The following is a 26,288-nucleotide window of genomic DNA, read 5'->3' as shown; positions in this document are numbered from 1 at the left end:
TGTTGTAAAAATGTTCTCAATTAGACTTATCGTAAGCCTTGTGGCTGCTCATGATCTAAATCTTGAGTAAATGGATGTAAATACGGCATTCCCTCATGGTGACTTAGAGGAGGAAATCTACATGCTTCAACCATAGGGGTATGAAGTAAAAGGTAAGGAGAAAATGGTTTGCAGATTAAACAAGAGCTTGTATGGTTTAAAGCAAGCATCAAGACAATGGTACTTGAAGTTTGATCGATGGATGTTGGATCATGGATTCACAAGATGCAACTCGGATCACTGCGTCTATACGAAGAATATGGGAGATGGGAAATTCATCATCCTAATGTTGTATGTTGATGACATGTTGATTGCAAGTGCTAACATGCAGGACATCAAAGACCTAAAAGAGGAGCCGTCTAAATTTTTTTCAATGAAAGATTTAGGTGCTGCAAAGAGGATACTTGGTATGAAAATATCAAGGGACAGGATGAAGAAGACAATAAAGCAATCTCAAGAGGATTACATCAAGAAGGTACTACAAAGGTTTGCAATGTAAAATGCAAAACCAGTTTCTACACCTTTGGATGGTCACTTTAAACTAACGAAGGATATGTGTCCATAGACACAAGAGGAGATAGCCTATATGTCTAAAGTTCCATATGCTGCAGTGGTAGGTTCTCTAATGTATGCTATGGTCTGGACAAGGCCAGACATTGCACATGCAGTGGGAGTTGTGAGTAGGTTCATGGACAACCCAGGTAAAGAGCATTGGCAAGCTGTGAAGTGGATACTTAGGTATCTAAAAGGGACAACAACAAATGCTTTGTATTTTGGAGGAACTGATATTTTTCTTCAAGGGTATGCTGATGCAGATATGGCAGGTGACAAAGATACTCGAAGGAGCACTACGGGCTATGTCTTCACGGTTGGAGGCACAACAGTAAGCTGGGCTTCAAAGATGCAGAAAGTGGTCTCACTTTCTACCACGGAAGCATAGTATGTAGCAATGACGGAGGCAAGCAAAGACATTCTGTGGCTTCACAGATTCTTAGAAGAGCTTGGATTCAAACAAGACAATTGTGTCCTGTACAGTGATAGCCAAAGCGCTATCCATCTTGCGAAGAACTTAGCATTTCATTCAAGGACAAAGCACATTGAGGTGAGATATCACTTCATACGCACTCTTTTGGAAGAGGGACAGCTAAAGCTAGGAAAGGTGCATACAAGTGAAAATCTTGCAGACATGTTTACAAAGGTGGTGAATAAGGAGAAGTTGAGCTTTTGCTCATTTCAATCGGCATTCAAGGATAAGAAGCCAGGATGGAAAGCAGTCACAGGTTTGGTTTGGAGATCAGTCTCCAAGTCAAACTATGTGTTAAGTATAGAGCCTGATTTACCCCTTGTAATTTTTTGTGGTAAAAACGCACATTTGTAAGGCCCCCATTATGAGGAGAAGCCATCGGGCGTGAAGGAAAATTACTCGTCGGAAACCAAAATTTTCACGGCCAATCTCGAGTAAAGCCAAAATTTTCACGGCCGGAATATTCCTTTTTTGCCGGAATATTATGGCCGGACGGCGGATGGAAAGTGGTCGGAAAACGACCGATCGGTTGGCCGGTAGTCAATGGGCGCTGGCCGTTGGTCAGAAGTCAATGACCGGTGGCCGAATTCAAAAGTGGAGTTGTCTTCTCAAGGGCGGCCACACATGGGTGGATTGGAGGGTCCGATTTGGACTTATCTACACAAGGGCGGCTGTCACAAGGCGGGCACCACGTGCCAATAGAAAATAACAGACTGAACAGACTTTTAGCACTTCAATAACAGTTGAACTGAAAGAGAGACGACACGCGACACGGAGTGGCGGAATTCCACCCCAAAGAGTATTGGCCCCAAACCTTGGCGCCTCTTTCGGTATTTCTTTATATTGCATCATCAAAGTACAAGCCGGTATCCCAGACTTTGCACCTTCTCCAGGAAGCATGCCAGAGAATGAGCCCTAGCCTCATATTTAAAGGCCCTTGGCCGGAAAGCAGTTACAGCAAAAAGCTTTTAAAACTCAAAAGCTTTTGGTCCAAAAAGCAATGCCTAAAGCTGCTAGCGTAAATCACGGAAATCCGTACAGCCTACCACGTCATCAACCAGCCCAAAACACAGAAATCTGTCCTTAGGGTTTTTGCAGTTTTAGGGTTAGGGTTTTTGCAGTTTTAGGGTTCTGGTAGCAGAATTAGGGTTTGCAGGTTTTAGGGTTAGGGTTTCCAAAATCAGGGTTTCATTAGTTAGGGTTTCTGGCAGAAATTAGGGTTAGGTTTTCTGCTCTCGGGCAACCACGTCACCACTTTGTGACACTTCTTCTGTTACTTGTTCTTCTTAGGGTTTAGGCCCCTCGGCCGGCATCTGTAAGTTGGCTCCATGCTTTAGGCTTTGACACGTCAGCAGTTTGTTACAACAGCTACACATGGCTTCCTCTCATGAGAGAGGGCAGCCCTTTTGGCCTATAAAAGGAGGCCATTTCTACACACATTCATAGTGTGAAGTTGATTCAAGAAGGTGGGTGTGAGGTGGTGAGAGTGAAGCAAGGCGGGAGCTCTATTAAGGGTATAATCCCTTTGTAAACTACTTGTTTTGAATTACTAAAGCCATTGAGTGGCTGCTTTTCTGTGGATGTAGCCCACATTGGGTGAACCACGTATATCGTGTGTACTCTCTCTCTCCCTACTCTATAATCTCTTGTGTGTGAAATCTATCTCTCTATTAAGTAATCTACTCAAATATCTACTTAGCTACGTCATATTTCCTAACACTATGCGTACCTGAAGGGGATTAGCAATTAGCTAATCCATTTCATGTACAGAAGGCTCTTGCCTTGGCAAACGTGCATAAAACCCCCATAACTATACATGGTCATCTAAGAAGCCCAACTAGTGGGGCATTACCATATGTGGAAAGGGGAGAAAGAGATGTATGAGAGAAAATCGTCGCGCTACATAGAGCAAGGGAGAAGGCAAGCTTTCCAATAGAGTTGTGATCACATGCACCCACTAGTCACACACACTGTAGCACACTGTGAAGCGAAAATCAGCCTCCTCCTCAAAATGGGCGCCCCCACCTGGGATGAGCTTGGCAAGTGCACCTGGAGCCGCCATGTGTCCAGTTTGCCTCTTTTGAGTTAATTTCCTAGTACCCACCAACTTTTAAGTGTAGCGAGAGGCCTAAATGACTTTGAACTGAGCCTAAACACCCTTTTATTGCTCGGATTCGAGTGCCGATTAGCCCGACCATCTCGTGGCGATCGGCCCTTCTCGACTGCGGGTGAAACTTCGACAGTTGGCCGTTTCACACTGGCCACACAATGTCCGGGCATTTTGTGACTACAAAAAGAGGGTCTCAAAAATTAAATAAAAATCATTGGAAAGAAACCAACAACTAAGGTTAGAAGTTGCCACGTCCTCGTGACAACAAGATACGAACAACAGTAACAAAAGGAAGAGAAAACAACAAAAGAAGAGACCTTTAGGCCCTCGACTGTCGGCAGCGCAGTGGGCCGAATACTTCAAGGAGGGTAAATGTTACGGTTGTGGAGAACATGGCATGCTTACGCCAGGTGCCCTAACAAGGCACCAAAAGAACAACCAGCGGACAAGCTTGAGAGCTCGAGAGCAGCAGAGGAGCCAACAAAGAAGGGAAAGACAAAAGCTGGATTGGTAGCAAATTTTGTGGGGATCGACCCTGAGCAGTTGGATGAAAGTACAGAGCTCTGCAGAGAGTGTGGGGCAAAGTACGAGATCATGAAGCCCTTATCTTCTTTGACGGAGGAGCCAAGGCCAACTTCATTTCGACTAAATTGGCGGCTTGACTTGGAATTACGCTAGAAGAAATGGGACCACCGATTGAAGCAGTTCTAGCGGCACCAGACGGGATGTTGCCATTAGACTTGTCATAGGAAAACTTCGGTTGTATTGTTAGGGATATTTGGGACACGAGGACTTCTATGTCATGCCTTTGGAGGGGTGTAATGTCCTTTTAGGAATCCCTTGGTTCCACAAGAACAATGTGGTGGTCAAGTACAACGCGAGAAAAGCCGCTTTGAAGAATGAAAAGGGTAGAGAAATAGTACTTGATGAAAGTTGAAGGGCGAGTCAATCCCACTTGTATAGGCTTTGACCATTTCCAGATTAATGAAATCTAGTGTTTTTGTTTACTCGATCTTAAATGAGAAGGCAACATCGGTTGGTAGTAAATGGAAAGAAGATGAGTTTTTCTTACCAGAGATTCACTTTTTGGGATACATCGTCTCTGCGGAGGGTGTCAAAATGGATCTGGCCAAGATCGAGACCATCAAGAGATTAGCCAGAGTTGAAGAATATTCATGAGGTTCGCAGTTTTTTGGGCTTGTGTTCTTACTATTGGCAGTTCATTCGAGACTTTGGGGAGATTGCTTCTCCTCTGCATGCTTTGACACAGAAAGGGGTTCCTTTTACTTGGAGACCATCTGAGATTGTAGCCCTTAAGGCTCTCAAGGAGAACTTAACGACTGGCCCATTATTGGTTTTGCCAGACTTGCAAAATCCATTTGAGGTATCCATTTGAGGTATACTGTGATGCCTATGGCTGCAACTTGGGGGCTGTCTTGATGTAGGAAGGTGGCAGTTATCCATACTCTTACTCAGTGGCGACACTTTCTTCTCAGAGCCGATCTTACAGTGTTCAACAATCATCTAAGTTTACGATATTTCCTGTCGTAGAAGCAGCTTTCGGACAAGCAAATGCGGTGGGCAAACATGTTGTCACAATTTCACTTTCAGATTGGGTATGTTAAGGGACAGAAGAATGTGGTGGCGGATGCACTGTCTTGTATGCCATAGATTTTGGCTATTTCGGAAGTTCATCATCACAACGTCGAGGATATGGTAGATCAGTTCGCCACAAGTCCAGATTTTGGAGACATCTTTGACCGGTTGCAGAGTGGGGAAGCAGTTGTGGGCTATTCACTCAAGGAAGGCTATTTGATACACTTGTTGTGTGTTACACAAGTATTGAGGAAAAAGGTTTTGACAGAGTGCCACTGTCCACCTTTTTCGGGTCACCGTGGCATAGAGACCACCTTAAAAGATGTGGAACGGTTTTTCTATTGGCCGAGGCTAAAAAAGGATGTGGATGAGTTTGTTCGCAGCTGTTTGATATGCCAAAAAAAGGTCAAGTTTGACAGACATAAGGCACCATGTCTTTTGCAACTTTACCTATACTTAGACGACCTTGGGAAAGTATAGCAATGGATTTTATTTTTGATCTTCCCAAGACTCAGAGTGGGCACTATGGCATTTAGACCGTCATCGATAGAAATAGCAAGCAGGCTCACTTTATTCTAGTCAAGAAGACGGTTAAGCCAGATCTTTTGGCTTAACTGTTTGTCTCGCATATATTTTGACTTCAGGGCATGTCTCAATCTATATTTTCAGATAGAGATCCCCGTTTCACTAGCTTGTTCTGGAGGGCAATCTGGGAGAATATTGGTACTCGGTCCACCCGCAGACAGATGGGCAATCGAAGATTGCGAATTAGTAGTCTGGACTTGTTGAAGTCTTGGCCTTCACCCGAAACTTTACTTTAGACTTTAGGACACAAATAAAACCTGTAATTGGAATTAACACTTCGAACACACACGGCTTGGAAGCTAGAGGGCTACTAAGCAGACGCCGACAACCTGTTGGCCCCAAAGACTGGCGCCCCTTTCGGTATTTCTTTATTCTTATTCCATATAGACGACCCGAACACTTTTACCTATCTCTCATCAAGCTGTCCAAACCTGTCCATGGCTGTAATTGCAGGTTTCTGACCCAATTTCACCAGCATAACGGCGCAAAATCCTCTATAGGTTTAAAGTACACGTCAAGGACACTTTCCCTTGCGGTTAGGAAGCTTTCTACTGAGCTGCAGGTCAATTCCAGCGTACTGTAATTCCCTGTTTTGACACAATCAGGTGCCCAAAGCCCTGTTTAAGCATCCCGAGGCTCCCCTGACATTGTCCTGTTGTTTGGCTGTAATTTTCTGTTTTGAATTGTTTTGGGCGGAGAGAACGTGCCTACGTGTGTCTCTGGTGCTCCCGCACACAATGGGATAGTTCCCCTGTAAATTTGACGAGTTTTCACGCGAGAAAACTCTCCGTTTTCGCAATCCTTTGTAATGGAACTGTGTGTACCTGTGGGTTTTTATTAATTAGCTAATCCAGTTCCTGTTCAGAAGGCTCTTGCCTTGGCAAACGCGCATAAAACCCCCAGAACTGTACATGGTCATCTGAGAAGCCCAACTAGTGGGGCATTACCATGTGTGCCAAGGGGAGAGAGAGATGCGCGAGAGTAGATCGTCGTGCTACATAGAGCAAGGGTGAAGTGTCACAAAGTGATGACGTGGCGGACAGCAAAAACCCTAAAATTCCCGCAAACCCTAATTTTTGCCAGAAACCCTAATTTCCGGAAATCGTGGAGGCGGATTATTATTATTATTATTATTATTTTGGGGGAAATTTTGAGCGACGCAAATCTCAGCTTTTCGCTTTGATTTGGGAGAAAGAAAGAGAAAAAGAGAACTTGCTTTTTACTGACTCACATTGAGAGAGAGAGAGAATCTGCTTTTGCTTTCAAGCTTTTGGGGCTCTGCTTTTGGGCATCCCTTGTAACCTTTAAATTAGTGGTGAGGGCCTCACTTCTCAGAGCATCTGGACGTAGAGTCTGAGAGTGAAACCCTAGCCACTCTCTTGTACTTTGATTTGATTAATATAAAAAGAAATACCGAAAGGGGCGCCAGTCTTTGGGGCCAATATCTCTAGGCACGGAACTCCGTCGGGCCAGTGTACATTTATTGTGATCTGTGACTTGTTTTGAAGTGGTTATTTGGTGCTGTCGCGGTTGATTCTTGACTTGGAGTGTCCAAGTCTGTAACATGAAGGCAAGCTTTCCATTAAAGTTGTGATCATGTGCACCCACTACTCACACACACACACCCACTACTCACTCACACACACACACACACACTGTAGTCACTTCCAAAGCAAAAATTAGGCCCCTTTCTTCAAATGGGCGCCCCTCTTCATGCTGACTGGGAAAGTGCATCTGGAGCTGCCATGTGTCCATTTGCCTCTTTTGAGTTGATTTCCTAGTACCCACCAACTTATAAGTGTGGCGAGGGACCTAAATTGCTCGGATTCCGGTGCCGGTTGGCCCAATGAACTTGTGGCGACAGGCCTTCCCGTCTGCGGGTGAAACTCTCGGCTGTCGGCCGTTTCACACTAGCCATACAATGTCCGGCCATTTGCAACTTCGAAAGGAGGGTCCCAAAAATTAAATAAAAATCATCGAAAAGAAACCAACAATGAAGGTTAGTAGTTGCCAGGTCCTAGGGTGAAATGCATTATGAATCTTTCAAGTGTCAGGCAATTTGAGCCTATAAGCAACATCACTGATCTTATCAAGCACTTGAAAAGGCCCATAGTAATGCATACTGAGCTTAGGAAATAACCGTTCCTTACTCTTCATCTTCTTTAACCTTGCCTTTTCAAACCTCAATAGAACCCAATCACCAGGTGAAAACAACAGTTCGCGTTCGTGACAATCAGCAGCCCTTTTTTGCTTTGCCTGAGTCTTCTCCAAGGCAGCTTTGATTTTCTTATACATTTCATCCATGTTCTCATTACGTCGATCTGCCTCAAAGACCTTGTCCTTTATATGCAAAATGGGAGGAACCTTTTTGCCACCTTCAACAACCTCAAAAGATGCCTTGCTTGTGGACGAATGCACCGTATTGTTGTACGCATACTCAAGCATAGGCAAATACTATTCCCACTTGCCCTTATTATCTGACACATAACATTTCAGCAGATCTAAGACAGTAGAATTAGGCTCTTCTGAATGTCCATCAGTTTGTGGATGAAACGAAGACGAGAACTTGAGCGTAGTGCCCATGTTCTCAAACAATCCTCTTCAAAACAAACTCGTCATGCGAGGATCACGATCACTGACAATCGACTGTGGCATACCATGGTACTTAAACCACATTGTACATGAACAACCGCGCCATCTGGTCAGATTTTATGTTCTTCCTGACTGGAATAAAATGGACCTGCTTGCTGAACGTGCAAATACGGTCCATATACCATCATTCCCTGTTGGTGTTCTTGGAAGATCAAAGATAAAATCCATAGCAATGCTTTTGCATGGCTTATCTGGAATAGGCAGTGGCTGTAATAACCCTGGTGCCTTTTGCCTTTTAAACTTGACCTTTTGGCAAATCACGCATGCTTGCACAAAGGTATCCACATCTCTCCTCACAGTAGGCCAATAAAAGAATGTCTCTACCGCTTTCATTGTCGCATCGATGCCCTGCATACGGTGGGACATGACTTTGTACCATGACCTTATGTCGCAATGGCCTAGTGACACAAAGTCTGCCATGCATCATCATAAAACCGTCTCTAAGGAGGTAGTGCTTATGACGTTTTCCTTCTTGCAACTGTTCAAAAATCCTTGCAAAATCTTCATTAGTAGCATACTGTTCCTTCATGTCATCAAGCGCATGATAATAAGGAATTGACACAACTGAAATTTGTGGCTTCCTTGATAACGCATCAGCCACCACATTCTTCTTGCCTGTCACATGCATAATCTGGAAGTGGAACATAGAAAGAATGTTTGCCCATCCCCGCTGTTCGCAGATTTCAGCATCTGCGTTTTCAGCGCCATCGTCATCCCGTCGTCGCCATCGCCGTCCTCGCCAACACAGTGTCAGATTTCAGCAGATAGCAGATTTCAGCCCCTAGCGTTTTCAGATTTCAGCCCATCTCGTGGCCGTCATCATTGTCTTTGACATCTTTGGCAAGTCCATTGCATCTAGTGTTAGATTCTTCATCTGCAGATGCTTCGCACCCTGCCTATAGGCTTCACACACATCACGTGCATTGGCCCTTGGTTGTGGGTTGGCCACCCGTACACCTGTTGGACAAGGATCTTCAGGCACATTTAGGGTTTTGCTCAGCACTTTGCCCGGCCGGACCTATTCTGGTCCTTTTCCATTTTTTTCCTCATTTATGGGTATTTTTCGTGCATGGTCGTTGGGGCTTCTGGTATGCCCTACCTACTCCCTATTCTCCTATATATAGGCGGGGGAGGATGCACTCTCCCATTCATATCTTGCCATCTTGTACACAACAGTTTTGCCATCTGGTATGCCCTACCTGGTCGTTGAGGCTTCTAGTATGCCCCACCTACTCTCTATTCTCCTACATATAGGAGGGGGAGGATGCACTCTCCCATTCATATCTTGCCATCTTGTACACAACAGTTTTGCCATTTGGTATGCCCTACCTGGTCGTTGGGGCTTCTGGTATGCCCTACCTACTCCCTATTCTCCTATATATAGGAGGGGGAGGATGCACTCTCTCATTCATATCTTGCCATCTTGTACACAACACTTTTGCCATCTGGAGCCATTGGGGCTTGCCAGCCTTTTCCATCTGTGTCTTGTGTGTCCATCGCCATTCTCTCTCTCTCTCCACCTTCCGCTGCTCACTTTGACATGGTATCATAGCTCTAGGCTTTTGGATATGCCATCGCCTACACTTGGAAGGACCCTGCGGAGGATTTCATCGCGAAGAAGTGCTTCTTCTTCCTCCAACGTTTTTTGGGATCCAGCGTTTTCTCCTCAGCCCTTGCGTTTTGTGGGCAGCCATCTTCTTCTGCAACCTTTGCTCTCGCCATCCCTCCCTCTGCCTCATCGCCACCACCTGTCTTCTCCTTGCTCTAGCGTTTTTTTGCAGGACGGCAGTCCACTGATCTACGTTTTTCAGCCCTAATCCCTAGCGTTTTTAGGTAGGACAGAAGCAAGCATTTCTAGCGTTTTTTGTGGCAGCCAGGACACCATTTGAGTAGGGGTTTTTTTTTTCGTCGAGAAAAAGATCCTTCTAATAGTTAATGAAACTGCCCATAGGGCTACAACCACCTCTACAAGAGAGGACTACAACAATCATGATGGGGAGACTCTCCCAATGGGAAAACAACATATGTACAATGAGGCTAAATCAAGAGATGGGAGGCGGGAAAGCCACCCGGGTGGACAATACTGCCATCGGAGTGTACCCTGGACCATGGTGAAAAAAGGCCCAGGACGCCAGAGTCGAAGGGAAGTCTCTCTGCTCTCTCGCATGCGGTCGGAGCTGCCCTGGAGTCTCTAGAACTGTCCTCTCATAGTATGGATCAGCTCTAGCCAAAGATCTCGAACAGTCGCTGGTGGTGGTACAGGGAGAGCCTCGAAGATGCGGAAGCAGCGGGCCTGTCAGATGAATCAGCTGTAGATGAGCTCCCAACACTCGTCTCTCTCACTGCGCCACTCTTGTGAGTAAGCTCTGTACCAGGCTGGAGTGTAGGTTGACCCCCCTGCATCACCATCATCTTGCTGGTGGAGGATAGCTCAAATTGAAGTGTCAGGCCCCTGAGAGTGGACCGAGCAGTTGCCCCCCAAGTGTACTCTCGAGCTATTGAAAGAGCTGGCATCAGTTGAAGAACACGAAGCCAAACTTGATGTGCCAAAGGACAGTCCCAAAGACAGTGACGCTGACTCTCCACAAGATGGTCACAAGCTGCACATGCGGTCGAGAGACTGCAATGTACAAGGCAACTCCCAATTCCTGTAGCTTGGTGTGCAACCAGCCACTGGAACAAAGTGACTCGCCTCGGCTGTCTAGAGTCCCACAACCTCTCCCAAAAAGCTGCCAAGAACTCAGCTGTGAGACCCTCCTCTTGTCAATGAGGTACTGCAACAGGACGAGCCTCTGTGTGCTGCCAGTATATGACGTCCCAGTCGAACAGTGTACTGAAAGAAAGGGACCACCTGGATGGTCTGCTGAGGAGAGAAAGGGGTCCTCCAAAGCCACTCTCCAGGATCCCACTGTACTCGTGCCAGTGGACAGCTCTGCCAAGCTCACAGTCTCCAGTGGCCAGTCTCAAGAGCTGTTGGGTCAGGATCTATGACACAAGTCCTCCCACAGATGCCCACCGCTCTAATCCTCTGAAAACAGCAGTTTGCCACTTGTGGGGACTCTACTGCAGCTCTGTGTAAGCATCCCTCACCCTGTAGGTCGAAGAACAGGGAGAGTACAGTCTCTGAGAAAGCCCAAATTGAGATAAGAACCTCAAGTCGCGTGAAGGCCCCGATCCATCTGGGCGCTGCTGACTCGAGAGGTGTGAGCCACTCAGCTGGTACTACCTCTGAGATGTCACGACACATGCTCTGCACCCCTCTCATGCCCTGTATAGCTGGATGCCCTGAAGCTCCTCTGACGAGCCTGAAAACTGTAGCAAGTCACCTAAAGTGCGTGCTGGACCCTCTGCCATGGAACCCTAAGAAACATGAGGCCAACTACCAACCAAGTGGCCTCTCTGAGTCCTAACCATGGGGTTCCAAACAAGGGGCTGTCTCGGGCACTCCTCCGTGCAAGTAGGCTGACGCTACTCCACGCCTCTCCGCAACTGCTCCCAGGAACGGAGCAGGCTCACTGCGAAGCGGCCCTCTAGTCCCTGCTCAAGCCAACTCTGCGCATCTCTGTGAAAATCCATCTGGTTGAAGGTTGCCAAGGGCCTCCAGCCTGAGGCACCCTAGCACTAAGCCGCTGAAGCAAGGACTCCTTCGAGGGCTCCTTCCCTGGAAGTCCTCTGACGATAAACTTCCCTAGAAGGGCTCTGCTCTGCTGTGCTGGGTCTATGATCCCCAACCCTCCCCGAGAACAAGAAAAATGATGACCTGCCATGCCACTTTGGCCCGGGCTATCTAAGTGTCACGCCTTGACCAAAGGAAGTTCCTGATCAGCCTCTCAACTTGGCTGATGCAAGAACTCGAAAAGATCCAACAAGAAGTGATGTACCACATAGTAGCCAACAACACCTGGTTGGCCACTACAACTCTGCCTGCCAGAGAAAGTCGTGTGGAGCTCCAATGTAACAACTTCTTGCTGATGCACAGGAGGAGGGGAGCAATCTGCTGCTCAGGAGACAAGTCCAAGCCAACTTGACAGCCCAAGTATCGAACTGCAGTCCCTGGGGGAATCCACCTGAAACCCTCATCTGCCATCCACTCAGGCATAGGAGCACTACCAACTGAGAAAGCCACTGTCTTTCTTCAATTGATCAGTGTGCCTGATGCATAACAAAAAGTCTCAAGAGCCTGCTCACACCTCCGAAGGTTGGCCTCCTAGCCATCCAAGTACAAGGTTGAGTCGTCTGCAAACTCAACATCCAGTAGCTCATCTCCCCGAATAGGGAGCGCTAAGCCACATAAACCAACCTGTTGTGAAACCAAAAACCTGCTCATCGCCTCAGCATAGAACAAGAAGAGGAAGGGGGCAAGAGGGCAGCCCTGTCTGACTGAACGTGTGAGCGTGAAACGATCACCTCTACCCCCTGACAGAAGTACCTGACTGTGTGCCCACCTGTAAAGAGGTGACACACCTCTGATCCAAGCATCGGAGAAGGCCATCCTATGTAGAGCTCCAAAAAAGTCCTAGTCAACTCTATCGTAGGCCTTCTCAAAATAAAGAAGAAGAATCACCACATCCTCACCACGCAGCCGCACGAGGGCAGAAGCCTCCCAAAAAGTAAAGATGTTGTCAAGGATACTACGCTCCTTGGCAAAACTTGTCTGTGTCCCATGTATGATGCTCTGTAGAAGTGAGATGAATCCTCAAACTCAGAGCCTTGGCAAGAATTTTGTAGGATGAGTTGAGGATGGTGATGAGTCGCCACTGTCGAATCTCATCCAAGGAGCCACCCTCCTTGGGAATGAGGTAGATCAAGCCCTCACTCATGCTATCAGGCATCTCTCTTGTGTGCAGGATGTACTGAAAGCGTTGTAGAGATCTGAGCCAAGCAAGTCCCATCACTCCAAGAAAAAGCTGGGTGTCAAACCATCCTCACTTGGACAGCTACCACGGGGGAGTGCTCTAAGAGCCGCGTGAAGCTCCTCTAGCTGAAGAGGTAGCTCAAGCCTCTGGTGCATCTCCTCAGTCACAAGACAAGGCATCTGTGCCCACACTTGCTCTCTGTATGCATCCTGCCACTCTGATTGAGCCTCTCCAGATAATAGATCACGGTAGTAGTCAGTAGCAATTGCATGCATGTTCTCTGGCTCTAAAGCAACTGACCCGCCGGGCCTCCTCAACTGACTAACTTGGCATGTGTATGCGTGGGTCCCACTGCCTCAAAGAAAGCGCCTGTCACTCTGTCACCCACCTGGGTCCACTGAGATGCCTGTCAATGGAAAGCAAACTCATGGCGCCTCTCCTCTGTGCTAACGAGCTCCTGGCGAGCATGCTGCAATTTCCCTTCCAACCAAGGACTGTCTGGATGCTGCTTCTGCATCCTCTACAGAGAAGCAACGCCCCATCGGAGACGCTGCTCCTCTCTAGTTGCAGCCAGGCGAGCCGAAGACTCCTGAAGAAAGAGTCGACTAAGCTGAGCAAGTCTTGAGGCCACTCGGTTAGCAGGAGAATCCTGTATGTCTAAGCTCTCTGTCCAAAGAGCCTCCACTTGCTCTCTGAGCGTAGAGTCCAGTAAGACCCTCTCAGGGATGCGTAGCACCGTGCTCCCCCTCCTCTATCTATCAGTCACTGTGAGGATCACTGGTGCATGGTCTGAAGAGGAAGTCCCAGCCAAGATGCCAACTGACCCACCCAAGTCACAGAAAAGGTCACCAGTGTAGAAGCGATCTATCCGAGATAGATTCACGCCTCCCACTCTGCGGTCAGAACGAGAGAAGGCCAGGTTGTCTGGGGGCCTCACAAAGCTAGAATGCTGCCACACATCTGAAACCCACAGTCATACAAAACCTCTCCCAAGCTGCCACCTCAACTCCATGCACAGTAGTATGGCTACCACCAATCTTGTGAGAGGGGTCTTCCAACATGTTGAAGTCACCCCCTATGCACCATTGCTCTGCCTACGGTAGAGACTGAACAATCTGAGACCAAAACTTTGCAGGTAAACTCGCCACATTGGGCGCATAGATGTTCAAGAAGCCCACGAGGCAATTCTGAATCTGCATAGTGATCCATTGAGCCCTGCCTGGCACAATGATCCCTCTGCCCACAATGGCCTGCTGCAAAGAGTCCATAATAGTCATACATATCCCACCCTAGATGCCTCTAGGTCCAAATGCAGCTGACCAAAAAGTCTCATATCGTCCACACAAAAGCTGACCACAACGTCTAATGCGGCTCTCCAACTGATGATGCTCTTGTAGCATAAGAAGGTCAATCTCTCCTCCCACAAGGCATTGCTGAAGCTTCTGACGCAATCGCCCCCTCTTGGGCCCACCTAATCCCTGTACGTTCCATGAGACGATCCTCATGGGGAGCGAGAGAGAACTGATGCTGCAGCAGCAGCCAACCGTACTATCTTCGAGGCAGGCTTGGATGGGGAGTAATCCGAATCCGAGTCCCTCGAGATAGGCGTGACTGCAAAGAGTGTCTAGCCCAAGCCCAAGTTGACCGAGCCGTGCGCAAAGCAACCTCCTTTGTCCAAGAGTCCTCATGTATGTGTACATAACATGGCGGGCTCTGCGTGTCAGCAAAGAAGTAAACCACAATGTGTCTACATCCTACTGTGTTGGAGGTGTCACAGAAAACTGAGCCAATGACCATAGAGTCTAAAGAAAGTCTGTAACCCCTAGGTCTCCCATGTGATGAGAGAACTCTAGGGCCCGTGTCTGCAGCCACTCCAACACTGAGTCTATAGTCCACTCAGCCTGATCCTTGCCGCAAAGGGGAAAAGAGAAGCCAACCGCTGAGTCCAAGGCCTCTATCCCCCTAGCTGCAAGGAACAGTACATGAACTCTGAAGCAGAGTGCCTCAAGGTCTGGTGAGGGGTCGCCGAGAAGCTGTGTAAAGTTGTAGGCAAAGAAATCCCAACGGCGACGAATGTCAAAGCTCGTCAGACCAAGAGGGACTGCTGCAAAGGGAGACGTCTGCACCAGAAGAGGGGGTCGCAAGAAAGGTTGTCCCTCTCCTCGCCAAGCGACTCGTGGCAAAGGCGTTGCCATATCTCCTAGCAGCCGAGGAAGGCCCTGCCCCCTGGGACGACTGCGGGATTGGAGCAGGAGGAGATATGGGAGCATGGGGAGAAGGGGAGGAGGGGGGACGAGGGGGATCGGCAAAGGTAGGAGGGCGAGATGGAGAGGCTGAGGGAACAGGATGAGGGGGGCGAAAGAGGGGGGGAACTCGGGGGGAGGAGGGGTTGTCGAGTGTGAGGCTGAGGTGGGAACCTACTGCTGCTGGGAAGGAGCCTGGGGACCACTTTGAGTGCCAGGCTGGCGCGGTGGCCCCGCGAACCTGCTGCTAGCCCTCCTCTGCTTGAGCCCTAGGTTCGGAGGGTGGCTCTGCCTCCGTAGTCTATGACTCTGCTTGCTGCTGGTGGCCAGCCCTTAAGGGCTGGGGTTGGGCCTGTGGTGTAGGTCGGGGTCTCCTCTGTGGACAGGCCTTCGCAAGATGGCCCATCTGTCGATAAATGAAACACTGATTCGGGAGGCCAAATACTCCACGCTCTGTTGGAACCAACCGCCGCTCACCCGAGGTAGGATGACCTTCGGGAGAGTGTGGGTGTCCCGAACCAGAACACGTACTCTGGGAATGCCGGCCGCCTTGGCAGCTACGGAGGCTGCCGTGGCCCATGCGTGGTGTCTCCAGGACAGTCCCAATCGTCGAGCCTATCCTGGAAAGGAGTGGAAGGTACTCCCTCCTTAGGCCGGGGAAGCAGAGTGAGATGGGTAGGTCTGCCTCCTCGACAAGAACGTCGGTAGCTGGGTCGAAACTGTGGCGCCATTGTCAAAAATGTGCTCGAACTGCACGGATGGCCAGAGGGCTCATTGCAATGAGACGCCATCTCGGGAGTCTCAAACTCTATCTGGTAGTAGCCACGTCCGAGAAGCTGAACATCAAGAATCTTGCCCACTTCTACGAGAAGGCGGGCCTGAAGGAGATTGCGCACTTCCCCTCTGCTGGGTCTGGTGCCGAGAATCTTGCAAATAACAGAGGTGGCCTGGAGGCGCGCCACCTCTGCCTCTAAACTCGCTTGGTTTGTCGGCGAAAGAGCAAGTCGGATGGTGGGTTCTGCGGGGTCGGGCGAGGGGGCTTCAATGGAGTCCCTCTTTGGCAGAGCAGAACCCTCCGTTGGTGTCTGCTGCTGTGAAGACGCGCGAGGACGAAGGCGAACGAGTGCGTCTAAGGAGAGGCTACAAGGGGGGGAGGGCGAAATGGGGCGAAGTGGCTGAGCCGCTGCCACTGGGAAAAACACCCAAGCCAGGCTCAGGTGAGTAGACCAGCGAGCAACGAAAGAAAAAAGGGGGGGAGGGGGGAATCGGAAATGGGAGGAATGCAGGGCGGCAGGGAGATAGCGCGAATGCAGGTGGGCAGGGGGTGGCGCGAGCGCAGCTGGGCAGCGGGCGGGCAGCGGGACGGGGCTGGCTGGGACAGAGGGGGAGAGTGCGAGGGTAGGGGGCAGCGCGAGCTGCTGGGTGGGGGGGTTTAGCGATGGCGAGGGAGGAGTGTGAGTGTGAGCGTGAGCAGCAGCGAGTTTTCATTCATATCTTGACGAGCGTTTTTTACCCTCTACTTCAGCGTTTTCTTGCTTGCCGATCTTGGACAGCCGGAGCCGCCCGCTCCTTACCCCTTGGTCTTCCCGCAAAGAAGCTGAACAGTTGTGACTATTGCCGGCGATTTCCCGATCACTTACCTACAGATTTTCAGCCTGTTTTGGTGCATGTACAGCCCTCACCTTACCTTCTTGGCATCCGGTGTTCATCACCTGGCGTTTTTACTCAAACCCCTGCGTTCTCGCGGTGTTTCGAGCTTCCTTTTGCTACGATTTCAGGTTTGGACAGCACCTCGACTTTGCTTCATCGGCATCCCTTCAGGTTTCCCTTGCCTCTCCCGTCACGTACCCCCTACTTCGCGGTCTTCTGGCGTTCTATCCGGCATAGTTTTCCAATCCTATCCTCACCTTTGCTTCTGATTTTACACACGAAACTTCGCTGCTGATTTTGTTTTGTCTGTATCTATGGCAACACTCCCAGCCATGCCCATCTTTCCTCCGGCAAAAAGCTTGATGGCTCCAACTTTGTCGTCTGGAAGATGAAGATCATGGTGGACTTGGTTGTACACCTTCTCGCCCTGACATTACTTGTACGTATTGTGGAAAGAAAGGTCATTATGCAGCAAAATGTTATAAATGACGGCGGGATTGCAAGAAGGATTCAAATCCTGAGGATGAGACGGCTTCTGGATAGACATCTGCCACTGCCATCTCTAGCCCTTCACAGGACGATGGCTTCACCCTCTAGTTTCATCCACCTTCTTCCCTCTGATGATCGAGATCACTTTTTGGCTTGGAGTTTCTCGGGTTTACCACCTCTGCCTTCTATCCTTTTGTGTCAGAGTGCTCTGCTTGAGGGGGGGTCCTCTCTCTTCCATCTCCATCTCTCTCTCTCTCTCTCTCTCTCTCTCTCTCTCTCTCACTTCAGCTGATCTTTACCGATTAGCTCCCTGCTCGTCTTCCATCTTCCCTCATATATATCCTCTTCAACAACTTGTTCTGTTGTTAGCCTCTCCATCAGCTTCCTTGTGCGACTTGATCAACCTGACCGAGCTTCGGTCATCATCACATTGGTGCTGGACGGTTCGTCGTTTTTTGTTTGGCTGGCGCTTCTTTTCACACTCCAGATTTGCCAGGCGTGTTGCATCTTCTTCCTCCGCGACTCCGCATCTTTCGTTGAGGGGGGGTGTTAGATTCTTCATCTCCAGATGCTTCGCACCCTGCCTACAGGCTTCATACACATCACGTGCATTGGCCCTTGGTTGTGGGTTGGCCACCCGTACAACTGCTGGACAGGGATCTTCATGCACATTTAGGGTTTTGCTCAACACTTTACCCGGCCGGACCTATTCTGGTCCTTTTCCATTTTTTTTCCTCATTTATAGGTATTTTTCTTGCATGGTCATTGAGGCTTCTGGTCTGCCCTACCTACTCCCTATTCTCCTATATATAGGAGGGGGGGAGGATGCACTCTCCCCTTCATATCTTGCCATCTTGTACACAACAGTTTTGCCATCTGGAGTTATTGGGGCTTGCCAGCCTTTTCCATCTGTCTCTTGTGTGTCTATCGCCACTCTCTCTCTCTCTCTCTCTCTCTCTCTCTCTCTCTCTCTCTCTCTCCACCTTCCGCTGCTCACTCTGACATCTAGACCATTGTACCAGATTTGTGCAATCAATAGCATAGACCTCTCTCGCCATAGAGAGGGGGGCCCTTGGAGGAGGGTTTGACAACATTCTTGTGTCGTATTCACCTCTCTCTCTCTCTCTCTCTCTCTCTCTCTCTCTCTCTCTCTCTCTCTCTCTCAATCTCAGCACCTTCATTCACAGTGTCATTCACTTTGTATGTGATCATTTGCACACTCACTAAAGGAACGGAAGGCTCTCCCTTCCGTAAGTAAAAGGAACCTTTGACCACAATTCGGAGCACTCATCTTGAGCAAAGTTCAACATTCACTTACGCTGCACCTTACATTGGTTTCAGAGCTTTGATAGTGTTTTGTATCAGTCAAGGAAAGAACCACATAAATTATTTTGCTTGTTGCAGTCACACGGAATCCAAGTTTACTTGGGCGTGTCGATTCCTAATTGTGTTTTTAAAGAGTGACAAGTACCCCAAGAAAGAAGGGCTTGTCCAGCCTCCCCTCGTTCCTCTTTTCACTCATTGAGAGCGGACTGCGCACTTAGCGGCCGACCAATTGACATGAGGTGGGAAAAAGCAACCTTGGTGTGAGCGCAAGGCTGCCAAGGGGTGCGCCCGCAGGGAAGAGTAGAGCTCGGGTAAGAGAAGATCCTTCTCTAACACAGATTGCAAGCTAAAGAAAGACCTTAGGAACTCAAGGACTTAAGAACCCAAGAACCCAAGTTCCTCGTGGACTAAGTACCAAGAACTCAGTGTATGGTCATCATTCGAACCGGAATGGATACTTTGCGTGAAGGTGATGAGCATGGAGGTGGCGAAGAAGAATTTCCCCCACCAGGAGGTTTTTTCGACCCTCCCCCCTCGCCATCTACGCCAAGGGTTGCACCAAATCTATGGAGGCTTTGGTGAAGACGATGATAGACATGATGTTATTACAACAAGAAGCGCAACGCGTCACCTTGGAGCGCGAGCGCGAAGAAAGAAAAGCAACCTTGGATTGCGAGCGTGAGTAAGCGTGCTTGGTGGCCGAGGAAAGAAAGGCGACCTTGGATCGCGAGCGTGAGCAAGCTCGCTTGGGCCGAGGAAAGAAATGTAGAATTGGATCGCGAGCACAAAGAAAGACGGTTAGCCTTGGAGCATGAGCGCGAGCAAGCGCGCTTGGCGGCCAAAGACAGAAGGGTAGCCTTGAAGCGTGAGCGTGAGCAAGCGTGCTTGGCGGTTGAAGACAGACAAGCGGCCTTGGCATTAGACCGTGAGACGCAGAGGGACCAACGCATGCAAGAGTTGGTCCTACAGGTACTCACCTCGAAGCCCGAGCCTGTCAAAGAGGGTGGTAGTTCATCAAGTAGCACAAGCAGAGATTCGGACTTCAACAACCTCGTCACTGAGGAGTTGACGTTTAGTAAGTATGACGGTAAGATGGATGCTACTATTATTCACTCTTGGTTGCATCAATTTAATGCTTACTTTGCGACAACTAAGAAGACAAGAAATAGCAAGGTTTTGATGGCAGCCTTGTACCTTGCCGGTGATGCCATTAATTGGTACCACGCATGGCAAGAGGCACAGTTGACCGTGCACCTAGAGGAAGCTGAAGAAGGCGCGCCCCTTTCCTTCAATTGGGCCGACTTCCAAGACAAGCTCAAGGTGCGGTTTATGCCACCCCAGTACCTAGCACGGTTGAAGGACGATTGGCATGATATGCCTGTTATATCTTTCTCTAATCGTGTTTTGCAGCTCGGTACCCAATTACGCAAATTGGATGATGAGTGCAAAGAGGCATTCCTTTATGGATTGGACGAGTATATCAAGGATGATGTCGAGGTCCTCGACCCCGTCGATCTCAACAAGGCGGTAGCGATTGCTCTTGCACAAGAGATGAAGCACAATAAGGGAAATCCTAAGGAGAACAAGTCGCTTGTAAGTACCTCTCAGACTCCTCAGAACCCTCAGAACGGTAAGAATGGTAAGAACGGTAACTCTTCTAGCCAAATTCCTCTAATCCTTCGGAAAAGAACTCACAAAATGAATCTAACTGTAAAGCTAAAACACCTGCTAAACCTAAGCTAACCCCGGATGAAAAAGCCGCAAAAGGAATTATAGGAGGATACCTTGGCAGAAGAACAAGTCATTTATGCTAAGGAAGGTCGTTGTTATCAATGTCACGTCAAGGGTCACATTAAAGCGGCTTGTCATAAGACCGCCCCACCTAAAGAACCTAAGGCACCCGCAGCTACCACAAGCACTTTAATGAACCAATTTGAATCTTCACATTTTTCAGACACACATTGATGAGTCTCTCTTTAAGTGTTATGGTCATGTGAAGGGTCAGCGTTTTGTCATATTGTTTGATTCAGGCAGTATGCATGATGTGATTAGTGTTTCTCTGGTAGAGAGAGCCCGCCCAGAGGTTAGTCAGATATCTCCTTTCGAGGTGTTGGGCTTTGCTCCCGTTATGGACTCTCTCATCATGCAAGAGTGCCTTGATGTGTTATTCACTGTTCAACAAGCGTCCTTCCGCAGAAAATTTGTAATGTCTCCTCTTTCAGGATGTGATATGATTCTAGGCATTCGATGGTTTCGTGAGCATAACCCTCTCATTAATTGGGCGGACAATACTCTTCACTTTCAATACCAAAAGTGACTCTCTCATTGTCATTCGTGGAGAGGAAGTTGTTTATTCTTCACCTCTCATTTATAATGTGCAGGGGAAGCTTGAAAAGAAAAAGGAGGAGACTCTGTTAGTCTTTTCTTCTCCAAAGCACGACACACATGTGATTATTCACAAGGATGATGATTTACATGATAAAGATGTGATTGTTCACAAGGATGATGGTTTAGAAGATGGTTTTTCCAATGAAGCTAACCTCATTGTAGATACGATGAATCATGCAGAACCAATCTTGGCTCTCGAGTCGAGGTCCAAAGAACTCACTCAAGAAGTATTATGTGTTCGCATGATTAGTCAACACGCATTGTTCGAGTGTTTCATTCGTGACGGTTTCTTGTATTTTCGTCACCGTGTCTTCCCTTTCCACAGGCATGCCATATTGTACGTTGCACATGATTCACTCATGAATGAGCACGAATGTATGCGGATCACTCTCGAAAAGAAGAAAAGTTTGCATTCAAGGAATTTACATTCCATGTCTCTTCTTGGCATGACACAGCAGCTTTAATTCTTTTCTTTTTTAAATTGGCAAATGATTCAAGAAAAGAATTCACTTAATACTGTTTGTACTCAGTTTTGAAGTATCCACCTGGAAACTGGTACATGAGTTGGGTCATATGTTGCTGATACTTCTTTACCCGTGTAAGATCACAAAGCTTACTCCGGAAGAAAGCTTCACGATTGCGATCTTGAATTTTGCTGGTAGAACCTAGGAATTGCATTACAAGAGCAGCAAAGAATAAAGAAATAACATTGTCGAAGTTTTCTCTACCTTCAGGTCCTCTCTGCATAATATATGTTTTACTTTCCACACTTAAGTCATCCCACCAAGCCCTTAGCATACCTTGGAATCTAGCCACAATCATGGAAACAGATTGTCTGTGTGTTAAGTCTTTATATAGGATTCCATAATGCGCAGAGTTATATATGAATCCAAAAACCCTCCAGATTTCCTCTTGGGTAAGGCCATCTATATTTAGTATGGTTATGTCACCAATTTTGCTTACCCCTTTGAGGCTAGTAGCAGAGGAAGTAGGAGATTCGACCTTCACTTTACCTGTTTCTCTGCTAACGGAGTTGATAATTCTGGCCTCTTCATCAGTGCTAATATCAGAGTCCTCATCAAAGGATGCTGTCAAATTTGAAAATATTTGAGGTATCTGCACATCCATCTCATCTAACTCCGTTTCTTCATATCCGACACATGGATCGTCTTGACACATAATCTAGTCTATGTCTTTTGGTATTATGTTGCGTATCTCTTCTCCCATCTGCTGCCTTTCTGCCCAAGTCTCAACCTGTGTGTTTTCCCCCAGCGAAGATTAGGGTCAAAGCCATCAGCTATATCTTCGTCGAAAAATGGAGACATATGGGCTTGGAATTGAGCAACAGACTCGACGACTGGTTCTTGCTGAACTGCAGAAAACATTCTAGGGAATGTTTTATCTTCACTGGTTCCACCAAAAGTAATAACAGGTTGTTCTTGGATCTTTGATTCAGGGATAAATACGTGTCTGGCTAAAGACATTGGAGAAGTGAAGACTTCTGCACACATGCAATACCTTGAATGCAGATACTATTGACTCGAATGGGGAATGTCGCCACGGTTGCTTGCAAGTATTTGTAGTTTGAGAATAATGTATTCGCGGTTTGCTCTTCTCTTATGTCCTATTCCATGAATGTCCATAAAATTACTTCTTCTAACAATTACTGATGGACTCATTTAAGTAAAAGCTTCTCTTGTTCATTTGCTTATTCATGGTTTGTATTTTTTGTACAAGGTTTAAGCCTATATTGGTCAGAAGTTCGCGCAATCTGTGCTGGTGTCCATGATCGCGGAATCCATGTCTCATCTCATATTTCAAAAACTAGTTACACTCGTGATGTCCTATGCATGTCTGGACAAAGCACTAGTCAATTTTAAGATTGCAGGTTCCATTTTTGAACCATGAGTGTAATGGTTGTCAGTATAAGAGGCAAGATATTACAGGGCAGTTTTTGTCGGTGTTGTTTCAAGAGTTGGAATTTGCGACAGGTCTGTTGATTTTATTATGAAAGATTTGGGCAAATACTTTGCCAAAGTTTCTAATTTCCTTTTTTCAACGGTCCATTGTCCACTGTTTTCTCTGCTATTCTTAAATAAATATCATTCTTTTATGGGCTTGTGTTTATAACTTGAGCTTGTCAAAAGTTCACAAGCATTCTGCTATGTCTATGTTTGACCACCTTTGAATTTGCTAAGTTCCTAATTTTGACACTTTGAGGGTGGGTGTCTATGTGCTGGTGTTTTGAGTCCTCGATATTTAAGTAACTTTAATCTTTGGTGCAGCTGTTAACTATGTGGCAGTGTCGGAGGCTTTTGGTGTTTCTTCGTCAGCTTTAGCAGCAGGATTGGCTGCAGATAACCTCCTTTGTGCAGTATACTTCACCACTGTTTTTGCGCTAGCTTCAAGGATACCAAAGGACTCAATTTCAGATGTCCCAGAAGGTATTCACCTCATCCCAACCTGCATGAAGAATAGCTATCAATAACTCAGCTGGGCCTGCATGCAAAATTGGAATGTGAACTGTGAGTGAAAGTAGGATTGGGTGGGATTTGTGGGTTTGGGGGGAAGAGAGCAGGGGAAACTATATATAATACCTAGATGGATCTAGGAAACCTGTAAAATAACGTGCAAGTCGTAGACTCATGGTACACACAAGACAATGTAACCTCCTACTTCATAATGCATAGGGTGTGTATGCATTACTAAAAACAAACAGAATGTCCACAATCTCAACGGTGCACCTCTTGACAAAAACTTCAGGGTGTGCAAGCTGCATGCCTCCTACATATACGATGAACTGAAGCAAAGCCCATATTTATGTGCAGAGGGAAGTGCAAATTGTCGCCTCATGGTCATTCCACAAGACAATGTGATCATTAGATTCATCATGCATAGTAGCGACTAAATACTACGACAGTCTCAGTAGCATCATTAGTGTCCACTGGGTGTAGAAGTAAGTACTAATATATGCTTCCAACTCGACATGCACACCACGCCACACGACGCATAGGAGCATACATCAATACAAAGCTCAGCGTAGTTTTTTCGTCACTTCAGAGATGCAGGGAAGACTCAACCATAATGACGCCTAGAACCAAAGACAACCATTAAATAAAAACAGGTAATGCAATAGAGAGGTGGTTTATAGGCATACATGCCGCTTAAGAAAGAATCCACACTATCAGTTGGTTGTGACTCTGCCAAAAATTTCATAAGGTGAAATCTGGATACCTGCTAATATGATGTAGCGGAGCACCAAACAGAATTATCAAATAAAAAGAATCAGTACAAATATGACCTAATCCCTATCCAAATGGTGTCCATTGTGAGTGGAGATGACGAAGATCCAGAAAAAGATTTCAATGACTGAGGTGGTTGAGAGGGAAGACACATCACTAAAGATAGATAGATTTTTTTCACCTTCCTTTGGATTGGTAATGTGCCATCTCTTTAAAAGTCAGCCGTCGGGTAGAAGTGTTGAGGCATGTGCTGGTTTGTCGTTGTGAGGTATTGTGAAGATTGCGAAGTTCGGATTCTTTTATGGGGAGTCTTAGACTCTTAGCAGTGTCTCTAAAGGCTAGCTCCTCCATGAAGTGATGACCCACTCTTGCATGTGACATGAGTTGATGTATGTCGGAAACCACTTTGCCGACGCAATCGTGCAGAGGAAAAGGTAAAGCCCACTGTGTACTTTTCAATTTGATTAGAGAAAGGAATGCCTTGAAAAGTAGAGACTAGTAGATAAGTATCTTATAATCTTTGGTTCTATGACTCAAGGGTGTCGGAGGAATACATTTTCAAGGTAGACCAAGCTGCGATTTTGTCCGCTTAAAGGTTTCATCAAGAAAATTGGGGTAGAAGGCAACTTTGAAATCATGCCAAGCTTTGAGGCTATGAGGTTGGGAAGAGAAAGCAGCCCACCATGTCATTTCATTGTCCTTGAGGAAAGAGGTAAAGTCGGCTCAACTTCGATACATCTGTGAAATTTCCGAATGCGGAAGAGAACGTCGAACTATTGAAGAAACTTGAGGGCATTATGGAAATCTTGAACCCTTGAAAAAGTGATGGACTTCACTGTAGGACCACCATCCTTGAAAGGTTTGGGTCTGTACGAGGTGCTATCACAAACGGGAGCGTATAACAATAACAAATGTACTCGGATACAAAGAATTTATCACTGAATACTGAAGCCAATTGATATAGAGAGAAAGAGAGAGAGAAGATCGACACAATTCTAGGACCAGAAGATGGGCTGCCCCCCCCCCCCCCCCCCCCCCCCCCCCACCCACCCAACCCATAAGAGTATCTTTATTAATGGGGAGAAGTCTTTATACAAGTACCTGAACCGATTGTATTACCATGTTCATTCTAGATCACACTCGATGGTCCTTGGAAGCCTTGGCTTCCTATTGTCAATGCAAAACCTTATTCCTAGGAAACTCCGTTCCTTAGCCAGATCCTTGAGAACCAGGTTCTTGCCTTTGGAACTCACCGTTTAGACTGAGGGCATGGCATCCCTACAACTCTTTTCCGACTCTATTCCTAGAGTTCCCTTTCATAGAAATTCTAGCATCAACTCTGCTATCCTTGTTAAAGTCGACGATGCGGAAGCGTAGAGACCAAGGAGAGTGAGCACAAGGGAGGGAGAGAGAGAGAGAGAACAAGAGACAGAGTCTTTTGAACCAATCAACCTTGGCAATGAATAAATGATACAATGTACAATGGGGACAAGGGGTCACATATATACCCATCTCAGTAAATTACCCTACCTAGACTTTGACAAATAAGTAAAATAAATACCTAAAAGCCAAAATAAATAATGTGATCACATTGGGCAGTTCACTTGAGATGTTTAAAACTCTTAACACCCTTTGTGTAGCTCATAGTGGACATCAATAGTGAGACCAAGTCCATGAAGAAGCTACAATGGACACCCTAGTAGAGGTACCTTCCATTGGATACACCTCGGATTTGCTACCCTCAACTTTGTACCTTAGAAGAATGCCATATTGAGCATCGGTTGCCTTGTAGAAAATTTTGAAATGTGGACCACACTACGTCCAAGAATCCCCATTCGTGAATTGTGAACACATCACGTTCAAACATACTCCAAGATAATGAACTGTAATCCAACCATCAACAATGGATTGGTGCACTCATTCATAGTGTTTTAGATACGTTTGATTGGTTCTTTGCTACATGCATTGGCTTGAACTCCGACCCACGGGTTCAAACATCAATAACATAAACTCGAACGCGAGGGTCCAAATTATTTATTGGGAGCACTGCTTGCCCCTCTCTGCTGCTCACAAGCCTCTCTCTGGCTG

General features: G+C 47.1%; 1 protein-coding gene across 3 annotated transcripts in view; it reads left to right on the top strand.

Moving 5' to 3' along the window:
* The window catches only part of LOC147430405 (uncharacterized), a 106,272-nt gene that overhangs the window by 29,131 nt on the left and 50,853 nt on the right, over positions 1-26,288 (top strand). For all 3 annotated transcript variants that reach the window (XM_086494865.1, XM_086494867.1, XM_086494866.1), the window contains one exon: positions 23,244-23,402. In XM_086494865.1, the coding sequence (XP_086350991.1) occupies positions 23,244-23,402 (159 nt within the window). The remainder of the gene's footprint in view (positions 1-23,243; positions 23,403-26,288) is intronic.

This window comes from Adiantum capillus-veneris, chromosome 22, assembly GCF_014529385.1.
Source record: "Adiantum capillus-veneris isolate H3 chromosome 22, ASM1452938v2, whole genome shotgun sequence".
NCBI lineage: Eukaryota > Viridiplantae > Streptophyta > Polypodiopsida > Polypodiales > Pteridaceae > Adiantum > Adiantum capillus-veneris.
The sequence above is the reverse complement of the archived record's forward strand: the minus strand, read 5'-3'. Positions and strand labels throughout refer to the sequence as shown.